General features: G+C 46.9%; 1 protein-coding gene across 1 annotated transcript; it reads left to right on the top strand.

Moving 5' to 3' along the window:
- Nucleotides 1-2357: 2357 nt before the first annotated feature.
- Nucleotides 2358-5390, top strand: LOC115164462 (uncharacterized). Its single transcript, XM_029716977.1, has 3 exons — nt 2358-4684; nt 4872-4953; nt 5123-5390. Exons 1-3 carry the CDS (start codon nt 2489-2491, stop codon nt 5269-5271), a joined length of 2427 nt encoding a protein of 808 aa, XP_029572837.1. The 5' UTR covers nt 2358-2488; the 3' UTR covers nt 5272-5390.
- The last annotated feature ends 7892 nt before the right edge of the window (nt 5391-13282 follow it).

Genomic DNA, 13282 nt, shown 5'->3' on the forward strand with positions numbered 1-13282 from the left:
GTTTACTATCACTAAATCCTAACCTTAAAGCATTAGGAGGAGACGCTACACTGACCTTAGATCTGCTATGAGACCTATAATCTGTTGTCATGTAGGCTAAACGTAAGTCCAGTGGCAGTGCCAAGAAGACTTCCGTGGAGGAGGACAGCAGCATTGGTGCAGGTCCGAGATTACTTCATGTTGGGTGCAGGTTGTGTTCAAATTCATCAGCACTGATCTGAGAAGATAGTATCTATATAGGTGAAAGCAATATCGTGGAGGCCCGCAGAGAGATGTGCTTTTACCTGTCCAGTGCAATCAAATCACTAAAGGTGAAGGAAATTAGATAAAAAGTTCAGATTCAACTTTAGATTTCTCTTTGCGGATTCCCAGAGTCTTCTCAGACACCCTGGTGTGGTTTCCGGGAAAGGGGATCTATCATTGAGCAGCTGGAGAAGGAGGCTCAGAGGACTCTAATGCCTTCTCTCAAGATTGGGACATGCTGTGCCCCAATCCTCCTCTCCTTCCTGAGGAGTCTAACTGATGAGCAAGTCCCATGTCTTTCTCCAACCTCACATACAACAACTCTGAATTTATAGTCATAGTGCACCTGCTAACCACAAATGCGATTTCAAACACTACACCTAACCCTAACATCACCGTAACCACACCCCTAACTCTTCCTGTAAATCAAGAACAAAATGGCTCATGTACTTGCTAATAGCTTAATTAAATACACTTTTATTTTCCCTAACATGGCTATCTAGTGACTCCACTAACTCAACACCAGTGTGCAGCTAAAATATGTTTCCTGTCTTTTCTTTTCTCTAGCCAATGGAGAGTGATTCAGCATGGCATGAAAAATAACGTAAGTCTCTCCACATAAGGTTCTGGTCAAAAGTAGTGCGCTATATAGGGAATGGTGTCATGGAATTGCTTGATTGACAAAAACATTACTCTGTTTGTTGGCCATAGCTCACATTCGAGCAGCTCTCCATGCTGTGTCTGAAGATTGTTAAGGTCGTGACCCAGACAGCCCTCCGCATTCTCCTACCAACGCTAGCTCGTATCATGGGTGTGGACCTGAGGAGTGGGGCAGCCTCCCCAGAATCCCAGTGCTCTCTGACAGGGTCTGAGGATTCCTTAGGCAGTCTGGATGAGCGAGAGAAAAGGCTGCTGATCAGTGAGATGAACTACTGGACTAAGGAGAGGAGGAGGAATGGCAGTGCAGGGTGCCGCCAAAAATCTACTCGCAGAACCTCATCACCATGCTGGTTGCCTAAGAGGTATGTTCACAGCAATATTTCAACTTAATAATTGCAAGACCTGACCCATACTTATCATAAATTATTCACTTGGAATTCATACCTTGTAGTTTGAAGTTCTGGTCAGAAATGTTGCCCCTGAGGGGGTGGGTCCAGGTGAAAGTAATTTTTAACTGGGTTAGCCATAAAGTAATCTATGAATAAATAGATCAGGTACATGCCTTTCAGAATTAATCATATTCTGATGTCGTACAAACATAAAAATCAGGCAAAAACTCGTGTCAGTAGGCTTTAGGCTTCTAGAACTACGGTGGTATGAGAAGTAAACCATCATTGCTCTCATTTGATTTTCAAGCTCACTAATGACCCAGATTAGATACCAGCTGGCTGGTCACATTTGCATGGCATAAGTGGTGATTGTGTGTTTATCTTCAAGTTCCCAGACCTCATTGCAGAGTTTGCCAGCAACTAGAGAGGCTCCCCTCATGGAGGAGCCTCTGAAAGCTCTCTTTGGGGTAACGGAAGAGAGCCTCCTGATATCCCTGGTTGAGGGTCACTCCAACCCCACCTCCTCCAGCTCTTCCGAGTTGAGCTATGCTATCGCGGGGGAGGTAGTACACCAGCTTAACTCTGGCCTCTCAGTGGCCATTCAGGCCAGCTCGGGGAGTTGCCCCCCTATGGACAGTCAGGACATAGCAGCAGGGAAGGAGGTCATTCGGGTAGCCTCGGTACAGATCCTGGCCGAGCTACAGAGCCAAACGTCTGAGCCAGAGTGGGTAGGGTTTATCGAGCCCCTCATGGACCCTGTGACCGATGATGTGCTGAATGCCATTGTCGGCACAATGGACAAAATGGCACAGGACTACAACATCCTATTGGATCTGGCCAAGAAGATGACAATCTTGGGGTCTAAATTTCTGACCAATCTTCAATGTGACCTTGATGTTGAGTGTCCATCTGGGAAAGAAGGGACCACTCACTTTCTCAAAGAGACTGGATCCTCTAGCAGTGTGGTGTCCAGAAAGCTTCAGACCCTCTCTAGCCCCGACTTTCAGTCTAAAGCCCTCAAGGCGGTGAGCACCATCCTTACAAGGAAAGTCAGCAACTCTTCTGGCGTGGCTCCTTCCTCTAGGCCTTCTAGTGCTGCTCCTAGCCTTACTGAAGCTCCCCTGAATACCAGCTGCACAGCCCTGACATCTGTAAGCTCCACTGCCACAGTGATTGTTAAGGCATTTGTGGGAGGCATGGAGACGATAGCATCATTTGAAGGCAAATGTGAAGCAGTTGATTGGCCAGTTCCTGTAAATGACCACAAAACAGGGTTTTCACAGAAGATAACCTTCTCTCCAGCCCGCACACTCTATGGCCTTATACGAGCAAAGCTGAGGGACCTTTTAACTCTATCCGCTCGAGAAGAAGGTGTGGCTAAGGATGCTTCTCTTCAGGAGTCTTCAGACACCCTGGAAAAGGCAACTGTTTCAACTGTTGAGGTCCAGTTACCCAGCACCAAACTTAGTAGAGTTCCCAGTGAGAGCCAACCAATACCAGCTCTCTGTCTCTCCAATCTGGATAACAGCACTCAAGAAGTTCTTAGCAGTGTTTTTTCCATCTACAAGTCAGAGTTATCAAAAGTGGAGAGTAAATGCTTGGCCGTTGTCAGTTCATCTGATGAGTCCCTAGATGCTTGTTGGCTTGTTGATGGTGTCCTATCAAAGCTTGATGACTATACTATTTCCCAGTCACCCTCACCCAATGAAGACTTGAGTGTGAGTACTCAATGTTCTCAACTGAGCTCAGAAGAGAGTGTCAGAATCACACAGTCCTCTACTAGTCTGATTCAGAGCATTAAGAAGCTCTCTAGCAATGACTTTCAGACTCAGGCAGAAGAGGCAGTGAGTAAAGTGCTGATGAGATCCAGTCATTCCTTTATCACACAGATCAGCCATACTGGTCTTCAGAAAAGTCTGCAGGCTGGCTTATCATCTAGCTCGCCATCAGAGATTGCCTCCATGTCCTCTCAGAATACAGCCCCTGGATTAGTGGAAACCTTTGTCAAAGGAATGGCGACTATTTTCCAGAAAAATGAGTCCACTGACACTGTGCTCCTGGAAAGAAGTGGGAGAGTTTTGCAGTGCTCCCACGGGGGCTCCCAACTGGATGATACTGAATTGAGTGTTAAAATATCAGAAGAGAAGCTTTGGTCAACAGCTAAGACCATCTGCGTCAATATGAAGAACATACTTAAGGATTTCTTCACAGGGCTGAAGCCATCCGGATCCGAAAGGACAGAAAATGCTTCTTCCAAAGAGACCCTTGGGGAAATCCTGGTTGCTATCCAGAGTGAAATCTCAAACTTAGGGCGAATTAAGGATTCCAGGGAGCTCCTTCAGATCAACGATATGGTAGGAACTATGCTGAAGGAGGTTGAGAAAAGTGAGGATGACAGTGAACAAGTCTGCCAAGACATCCCTAGAACCTGTTCATCTTTGTCCACTTCTTTAAAGGGTCGTAGTTCCTTGTCTAGCTCTTCAAAGGGTCCTAGGTCAGAGTGTGAGTTAGAGATCAACCTCCCTGGCACTCCCATCCCTGACGAAGTGCCTTTTGATCTGACCTGCCCCATCGTCAGGAGCTCCTGCATCGACACCAGGGACTCTAAAATGCCAGAGATTTCTACAAGTGACCTAAGGACAAAGATGATGGCACACACAGATGAACCCCTGCATCGTAACAGTCCAATGACTGACAGCAGCCGAACACCGAGTGCTAAAGCCTCTTTTCGATCCTCCACTACTCCATCTTTCACCAGCAAGGGAACCTCTTTGGTACCAAAGGGAGATGGGATTGACATTGAAGAGAAGGAGGTGAGCATCCCCAGCAGCTCTGGCCATCTGAGGGAGCTCTTAATCAGCCCAGACATCAGCAGTGCCACTGCATTCCCACTGCAGTACTTGATGGACTCCAGCAAAGATGATGTCATCTGTTTGGTCACCGTACTGGTGATAAGGTTGCTATCGAAGATCAGACCCTCAGCCCTAGATGGACCCTTCCAACAGGCACCAGACATGACAGAAACATCTCAGCAACTCATCAGACAAGTCCTGTCTGAGTTCTGTGCTGCATCCAGATTCTCCAGGACACAGGAATATTCCCAGAACCTGCACATCCACAGGGTGTTCAGAGGTGTACATAAAAACTTGATGGAGGAGTTTGGCTCTTATAACACCCTGCAAGCTGCTATTTCCTCCCAGGACCCTGCATTTGACAGAGTCCTGGTAAAGTCCTTGACCCAGCAGCTGGTACAGGGACGCAAGGAGGCTTCAAGACCAGCTTCTGCTGCAACAAACCCAGCAGACCAGGCTGAGACAGAGAGGGGGGCTGAGCAGAAAGCAAGAAGGAGCTTCCTTTGCTTTTCAATGACCAAACTCAGGATCAACTTCAAGGTATAGCAGGGAGTTAGCATTTGTTTTTTGTTCCAGTTAGGTGCTGATGTTATTGATGAGGCTATGATAAGACAAATATATGAGATAAATATGTTTTTATTCATCACTAAATTGTTGCCTTGGATTCAGAAGTGTTCCATTTCTTTATTTATTCTCTGTATCATTTTCTTTACCTTTCTCCTGTTAGCGTTCCAAGAGAGGAAACAAAAAGGACTGCCATTCAGTCCAGGAACAGACTGAGATTCCCTCTACTGATGGACATTGCATAGGTAAGGATGTTTTAGAGCTCTGCTATAGCTTGTAGTTTTGTTTAGGTGTGTGTTAGAAACATAGAGTATGCCTACCAAACTCATTGCACTGTTATTTATCAAAGTTATTATACTGTATTTCTCTCTCTCTCTCTCCCTCTCTCCCCATCCATTTCTCTTGTGTTTCTAGCTCCACACATTGAGGCTCATGGTGCTGAATCTCCAGTTGGAGAGGTTTCTCCCTCCATATCTCAGCCTATCAAAAAACAATCCTTGATTGTCAGGGTCTTTTCAGCAATGATGAAGCCATTCAGGTGCTTCACCAAGAAGAACCTGTAACCTGTTACGCTGCATGAAGAACTACTTTTGTAACAGCAAGACTTTTGACAAGAGGAATTTCTGCATGTCTACCCTTTCAAAGTCTATTTGATCAAATAAATGCAAATTATTTTACAAGAGTTTCAAGTGTTTTGGATGATTGGTAGCATCGAAGCAGCTTTTCTCAGAGAAATGCACTAGTTCCCCCTTGGGAACATTTATTGTGCAGTTTTTGAGTTGGCAGGACTTGGGGCGGCAGATAGCCTTGTGGTTAGAGCGTTGGGTCAGCAACCGCGAGGTTGCTAGATCAAATCCCTGCGCTGACAAGGTAAAAATCTGTTGTTCTGCCCCTGAACAAGGCAGTTAACCCACTGTTCCTAGGCTGCCACTGTAAATAAGAATTTGTTCTTAACAACTTGTCTTGTAAAATAAATAAAATATCCAGAGCTTGTCTCTAATACAATAGTTGCTGCATAGACCGTCAGATAACCAGATGTTCTCTATTAATTTAGTTAGATTGATAAGAGCTTATTAGCAGCAAGGGGAAAACACGTAGAGGAGAATTAGCTATCTGCAGCTAGATCAACCCTCTGAGATGTTTTCTGTATGTTGAATATATAAGCTCCAGCAGTTGAGAGTGTATGTCAGAGCAAAAACCAAGCCATGAAGTCGAAGGAATTGTCCGTAGAGCTCAGAGACATGATTGTGTCAAGGCACAGATCTGGTGATGGGTACCAAAACATTTCTGCAATATTGAAGGTCCCCAAGAACACAGTGGCCTCCATCATTCTTAAACGGAAGAAGTTTGGAACCACCAAGACTCTTCCTAGAGCTGGCCGACAGGCCAAACTGAGCAACTGGGGGAGAAGGGCTTTGGTCTGAGAGGTGACCAAGAACCTGATGGTCACTCTGAGCTCCGGACTTCCTCTGTGGAGGTGTGAGAACCTTCCAGAAGGACAACCATCTCTACAGAACTCCACCAATCAGGCCTTTATGGTAGAGCGGTCAAACAAAGCCACTCATGCTATAATGTGGATAAACAGTTACTTGTCTAACAGAAAACAGAGGGTGTTCTTTAATGGAAGCCTCTCAAACATAATCAAGGTAGAATCAGGAATTCCCAGGGTAGCTGTTTAGGCCCCTTACCTTTTTCAATCTTTACTGACGACATGCCACTGGCTTTGCACTGTAAATGTACTCTATAAAATATAAGAATACTACATTTCCTGAACGTATTCTTCTGGTAACATGTTGTAGCCTGAATAGGAACTAGAGGCCCAAGTAGCACAACACTCCACAGCAGCTCAATCTGCCATGCTTTAGATCTTGATGCATGCCCCTTATATTACATAATAACAAACATAATTAGCAATTCAAAAATGCTCTATTCTGAGAACTACTTTTAATCACAGAGTGGAAAACATAGAACCATACTGTGTGGATCACAATTATGGGTGTATTCTGGAATAAGACAAACCTATACAGTGAGGGGAAAAAGTATTTGATCCCCTGCTGATTTTGTACGTTTGCCCACTGACAAAGAAATGATCAGTCTATAATTTTAATAGTAGGTTTATTTGAACAGTGAGAGACAGAATAACAACAAAAATATCCAGAAAAACGCATGTCAAAAATGTTATAAATTGATTTGCATTTTAAATAGGGAAATAAGTATTTGACCCCCTCTCAGTCAGAAAGATTTCTGGCTACCAGGTGTCTTTTATACAGGTAACGAGCTGAGATTAGGAGAACACTTTTAAAGGGAGTGCTCCTAATCTCACCTTGTTACCTGTATAAAAGACACCTGTCCACAGAAGCAATCAATCAATCAGATTCCAAACTCTCCACCATGGCCAAGACCAAAGAGCTCTCCAAGGATGTCAGGGACAAGATTGTAGACCTACACAAGGCTGGAATGGGCTACAAGACCATCGTCAAGCAGCTTGGTGAGAATGTGACAACAGTTGGTGTGATTATTCGCAAATGGAAGAAACAAAAGAACTGTCAATCTCCCTCGGCCTGGGGCTCCATGCAAGATCTGACCTCGTGGAGTTGCAATGATCATGAGAACGGTGAGGAATCAGCCCAGAACTACACAGGAGTATCTTGTCAATGATCTCAAGGCAGCTGGCCCCATAGTCACCAAGAAAACAATTGGTAACACACTACGCCGTGAAGGACTGAAATCCTGCAGCACCCGCAAGGTCCCCCTGCTCAAGAAAGCACATATACATGCCCGTCTGAAGTTTGCTAATGAACATCTGAATGATTCAGAGGACAACTGGGTGAAAGTGTTGTGGTCAGATGAGACCAAAATGGAGCTCTTTGGCATCAACTCATCTTGCCGTGTTTGGAGGAGGAGGAATGCTGCCTATGACCCCAAGAACACCATCCCCACCATCAAACATGGAGGTGAAAACATTATGCTTTGGGGGTGTTTTTCTGCTAAGGGGACAGGACAACTTCACAGCATCAAAGGGACGATGGACGGGGCCACGTACCGTCAAATCTTGGGTGAGAACCTCCTTCCCTCAGCCAGGGCATTGAAAATAGGTCGTGGATGGGTATTCCAGCATGACAATGACCCAAAACACACGGCCAAGGCAACAAAGGAGTGGCTCAAGAAGAAGCACATTAAGGTCCTGGAGTGGCCTAGCCAGTCTCCAGACCTTAATCCCATAGAAAATCTGTGGAAGGAGCTGAAGGTTCGAGTTGCCAAACGTCAGCCTCGAAACCTTAATGACTTGGAGAAGATCTGCAAAGAGGAGTGGGATAAAATCCCTCCTGAGATGTGTGCAAACCTGGTGGCCAACTACAAGAAAGGTCTGACCTCTGTGATTGCCAACAAGGGTTTTGCCACCAAGTACTAAGTCATGTTTTGCAGAGGGGTCAAATACTTATTTCCCTCATTAAAATGCAAATCAATTTATAACATTTTTGACATGCGTTTTCCTGGATTTTTTTGTTGTTATTCTGTCTCTCACTGTTCAAATAAACCTACCATTAAAATTATAGACATCATTTCTTTGTCAGTGGGCAAACATACAAAATCAGCAGGGGATCAAATACTTTTTCCCTCACTGTAAATAGAGTTGGAGTCTAAGTGTGTGTGCACACAGCCACCTCTTTAACCACTCTTCAAAATATTTGGCAGCCTTTGAGATGGAGAGGCAGGAGAATGAGTGACAGAAGAAGAGTCTAATAAAAGCATGGCTTCTCTCCCACTCCTGCTCACAGCAGCAGTGCAGTGGAGTAGCTTCAACAGCCATAGGCCCAGGGATTTCACATCACATTCCATGATGCAATGCAGAATACGGCTTCACACAGAACAATCACCAAACCCATTAGATAACACTTCGCACATCACAGCCAAACATCATGTATCACATGAAGAGGCATGTGTGTTCTCCGGACGTGATACTTTGTCATGCACCTTCTGTTTCGATCTTCGCTCTCTCTCTCTCTCTCTCTCTCTCTCTCTCTCTCTCTCTCTCTCTCTCTCTCTCTCTCTACCAAACCTGCTGTCTCGACCTCTGAATGTTCGGCTATGAAAAGCCAACTGACATTTACTCCTGAGGTGCTGACCTGTTTTACCCTCTATAACCACATTATTATTTGACCCTGCTGGTCATCTATGAAGAACGTTTGAACTACAGTACTTGAAGAACAATCTGACCTTAATGGCCATGTACCCTTATAATCTCCACCGGCACAGCCAGAAGAGGACTAGCCACCCCTCAGAGCCTGGTTCCTCTCTAGGTTTCTTCCTAGGTTCCTGCTTTTCTAGGGAGTTTTTCCTAGCCACCGTGCTTCTAAATCTGCATTGCATGCTATTTGGGGTTTTAGGCTGGGTGTCTAAATAAGCACTTTGTGACATCTGCTGATGTAAAAAGGGCTTTATAAATAAATTGTACTGATTGATTGACGATTGATTGTATGAAATGGAGTAGCATATATCCATCATGTAAAATGAACAATGAGCACTGTCTCCATGGAGTATAGCACTGCAGCCTTAGGCAATGTATATTTGCGTGGTGCATAACATTATCTCATATCACATGCATGGCAAGACATGATTGATGTAATTAGATGCTCTGGAGAGATCCCACCCTCCTTCCCCAACACATGTAGAATGCTTAGAAACCACCAGAAACCTGTTAAATGGATCAACAGATGTTGTTTTATCTCCTCTCAAGGTCTGTTGATTTACAGTATCTCAGAATCAGGAACTGTCATATCCCATGTGATATGTCAAAACAAGTTGATGCATGTATTATCATGGTGTTTTTTCCATCTACAAGTCAGAGTTATCAAAAGTGGAGAGTAAATGCTTGGCCGTTGTCAGTTCATCTGATGAGTCCCTAGATGCTTGTTGGCTTGTTGATGGTGTCCTATCAAAGCTTGATGACTATACTATTTCCCAGTCACCCTCACCCAATGAAGACTTGAGTGTGAGTACTCAATGTTCTCAACTGAGCTCAGAAGAGAGTGTCAGAATCACACAGTCCTCTACTAATCTGATTCAGAGCATTAAGAAGCTCTCTAGCAATGACTTTCAGACTCAGGCAGAAGAGGCAGTGAGTAAAGTGCTGATGAGATCCAGTCATTCCTTTATCACACAGATCAGCCATACTGGTCTTCAGAAAAGTCTGCAGGCTGGCTTATCATCTAGCTCGCCATCAGAGATTGCCTCCATGTCCTCTCAGAATACAGCCCCTGGATTAGTGGAAACCTTTGTCAAAGGAATGGCGACTATTTTCCAGAAAAATGAGTCCACTGACACTGTGCTCCTGGAAAGAAGTGGGAGAGTTTTGCAGTGCTCCCACGGGGGCTCCCAACTGGATGATACTGTATTGAGTGTTAAAATATCAGAAGAGAAGCTTTGGTCAACAGCTAAGACCATCTGCGTCAATATGAAGAACATACTTAAGGATTTCTTCACAGGGCTGAAGCCATCCGGATCCGAAAGGACAGAAAATGCTTCTTCCAAAGAGACCCTTGGGGAAATCCTGGTTGCTATCCAGAGTGAAATCTCAAACTTAGGGCGAATTAAGGATTCCAGGGAGCTCCTTCAGATCAACGATATGGTAGGAACTATGCTGAAGGAGGTTGAGAAAAGTGAGGATGATAGTGAACAAGTCTGCCAAGACATCCCTAGAACCTGTTCATCTTTGTCCACTTCTTTAAAGGGTCGTAGTTCCTTGTCTAGCTCTTCAAACGGTCCTAGGTCAGAGTGTGAGTTAGAGATCAACCTCCCTGGCACTCCCATCCCTGACGAAGTGCCTTTTGATCTGACCTGCCCCATCGTCAGGAGCTCCTGCATTGACACCAGGGACTCTAAAATGCCAGAGATTTCTACAAGTGACCTAAGGACAAAGATGATGGCACACACAGATGAACCCCTGCATCGTAACAGTCCAATGACTGACAGCAGCCGACCACCGAGTGCTAAAGCCTCTTCGATCCTCCACTACTCCATCTTTCACCAGCAAGGGAACCTCTTTGGTACCAAAGGGAGATGGGATTGACATTGAAGAGAAGGAGGTGAGCATCCCCAGCAGCTCTGGCCATCTGAGGGAGCTCTTAATCAGCCCAGACATCAGCAGTGCCACTGCATTCCCACTGCAGTACTTGATGGACTCCAGCAAAGATGATGTCATCTGTTTGGTCACCGTACTGGTGATAAGGTTGCTATCGAAGATCAGACCCTCAGCCCTAGATGGACCCTTCCAACAGGCACCAGACATGACAGAAACATCTCAGCAACTCATCAGACAAGTCCTGTCTGAGTTCTGTGCTGCATCCAGATTCTCCAGGACACAGGAATATTCCCAGAACCTGCACATCCACAGGGTGTTCAGAGGTGTACATAAAAACTTGATGGAGGAGTTTGGCTCTTATAACACCCTGCAAGCAGCTATTTCCTCCCAGGACCCTGCATTTGACAGAGTCCTGGTAAAGTCCTTGACCCAGCAGCTGGTACAGGGACGCAAGGAGGCGTCAAGACCAGCTTCCGCTGCAACAAACCCAGCAGACCAGGCTGAGACAGAGAGGGGGGCTGAGCAGAAACCAAGAAGGAGCTTCCTTTGCTTTTCAATGACCAAACTCAGGAACAACTTCAAGGTATAGCAGGGAGTTAGCATTTGTTTTTTGTTCCAGTTAGGTGCTGATGTTATTGATGTGGCTATGATAAGACAAATATATGAGATAAATGTTTTTATTCATCACTAAATTGTTGCCTTGGATTCAGAAGTGTTCCATTTCTTTATTTATTCTCGGTACCATTTTCTTTACCTTTCTCCTGTTAGCGTTCCAAGAGAGGAAACATCTGTGGAAACTGCACATTTTAGAGTGGCCTTTTAGTGTCCCTAACACAAGGTGCACCTGTGTAATGAACATGCAGTTTAATCAGCTTCTTGATATGCCACACCTGTCACGTGGATGGAATATCTTGGCAAATGAGAAATGCTCACTAGCATGGAGGTAAACCAATTTGTGCACATCTTTTGAGCTAAATAAGTTTTGTGTGTGCATGGAACATTCTGGAATCTTATATATATTCAGCTCATGAAACATGGGACTGTCACGTCCTGACCAGCAGGTGGAGTAGGTGTATAAGTTTTGGTCAGGGCGTGGCAGAAGGAGTTGTGTCTTCTATGTTCTGTCTAGGTTGGGTGTTTCTATGTAGAGTTAATTGGGGTGGACTTCCAATTGAAGGCAGCTGTGTGGTGTTGCCTTTGATTGGGAGGCCTATATTAGTTGGGTGTGTTTGTCTGTGTGTTTGTGGGGAATTGTTTGTGAGCACTGCTTGTTGAGCCTGCCACACTGTTGTTAGTCGTGAGTACTGTTTAGTGTTTTGTTTTTTCTGTGGATGCTTTACTCCTTTTTATGAATTAAAAGAATGAGTATCCATATACCCGCTGCATTTTGGTCTTCTCTACAACACCACGACGAGATTCGTGACAGAATTCCCCACCAAACCAGGACCAAGCAGCGGAAGAATTCTGGCGAGGACTGGGGAAAACGACTGGTAAGGGAGCCCGAGAGGCACCCCCAAGAATCTTTTAGGGGGGGGCACAAGGGCTGTTTGACGGGGCAGGACTGGAGACCCAGGCCAGCGCCCCGTACCCTTTTTAGAGGCAAACAGACTGGACAGGTCCCGTGCTTTGGGGTAGGTGCTATGATAAGGCCTAGTATTTTTAGGCCAGTATGCTCAGTACCAGCACCCCGCATGTGCCAGGGGAAAGTAGGCATCGAGCCAGCAGGGGTGATGCCAACCCTGCGCTTTAGACAGCCAGTGCGCCTCTACGGTCCGGTGTTTCCCGTTATACGCACTAGCCTTGAGGTGTGTGTCTCCGGGCTGGCACGTCCAGTACCAGCTCCACGCACAAGGTTTCTAGTGCGTCAGTCCAGCCCCGCCAGTCGAGAGTCGCCAGAGCTCCCCGCCAGTCAAGAGTCGCCAGAGCTCCCCGCCAGTCAAGAGTCGCCAGAGCCGCCCGCCAGTCAGGAGTCGCCAGAGCCGCCCGCCAGTCAGGAGTCGCCAGAGCCGCCCGCCAGTCAGGAGTCGCCAGAGCCGCCCGCCAGTCAGGAGTCGCCAGAGCCGCCCGCCAGTCAGGAGTCGCCAGAGCCGCCCGCCAGTCAGGAGTCGCCCGGAGCCGCCCGCCAGTCAGGAGTCGCCCGGAGCCGCCCGCCAGTCAGGAGTCGCCCGGAGCCGCCCGCCAGTCAGGAGTCGCCCGGAGCCGCCCGCCAGTCAGGAGCCGCCCGGAGCCGCCCGCCAGTCAGGAGCCGCCCGGAGCCGCCCGCCAGTCAGGAGCCGCCCGGAACGGCCAGACTGCCCGGAGCCGCCCGGAGCGGCCAGACTGCCCGGGGCCAGACTGCCCGGAGCCGCCCGGAGCGGCCAGACTGCCCGGAGCCGCCCGGAGCGGCCAGACTGCCCGGAGCCGCCCGGAGCGGCCAGACTGCCCGGAGCCGCCCGGAGCGGCCAGACTGCCCGGAGCCGCCCGGAGCGGCCAGACTGCCCGGATCAGCCGGA

This window comes from Salmo trutta, chromosome 27, assembly GCF_901001165.1.
Source record: "Salmo trutta chromosome 27, fSalTru1.1, whole genome shotgun sequence".
Classification (NCBI taxonomy): Eukaryota; Metazoa; Chordata; class Actinopteri; order Salmoniformes; family Salmonidae; genus Salmo; species Salmo trutta.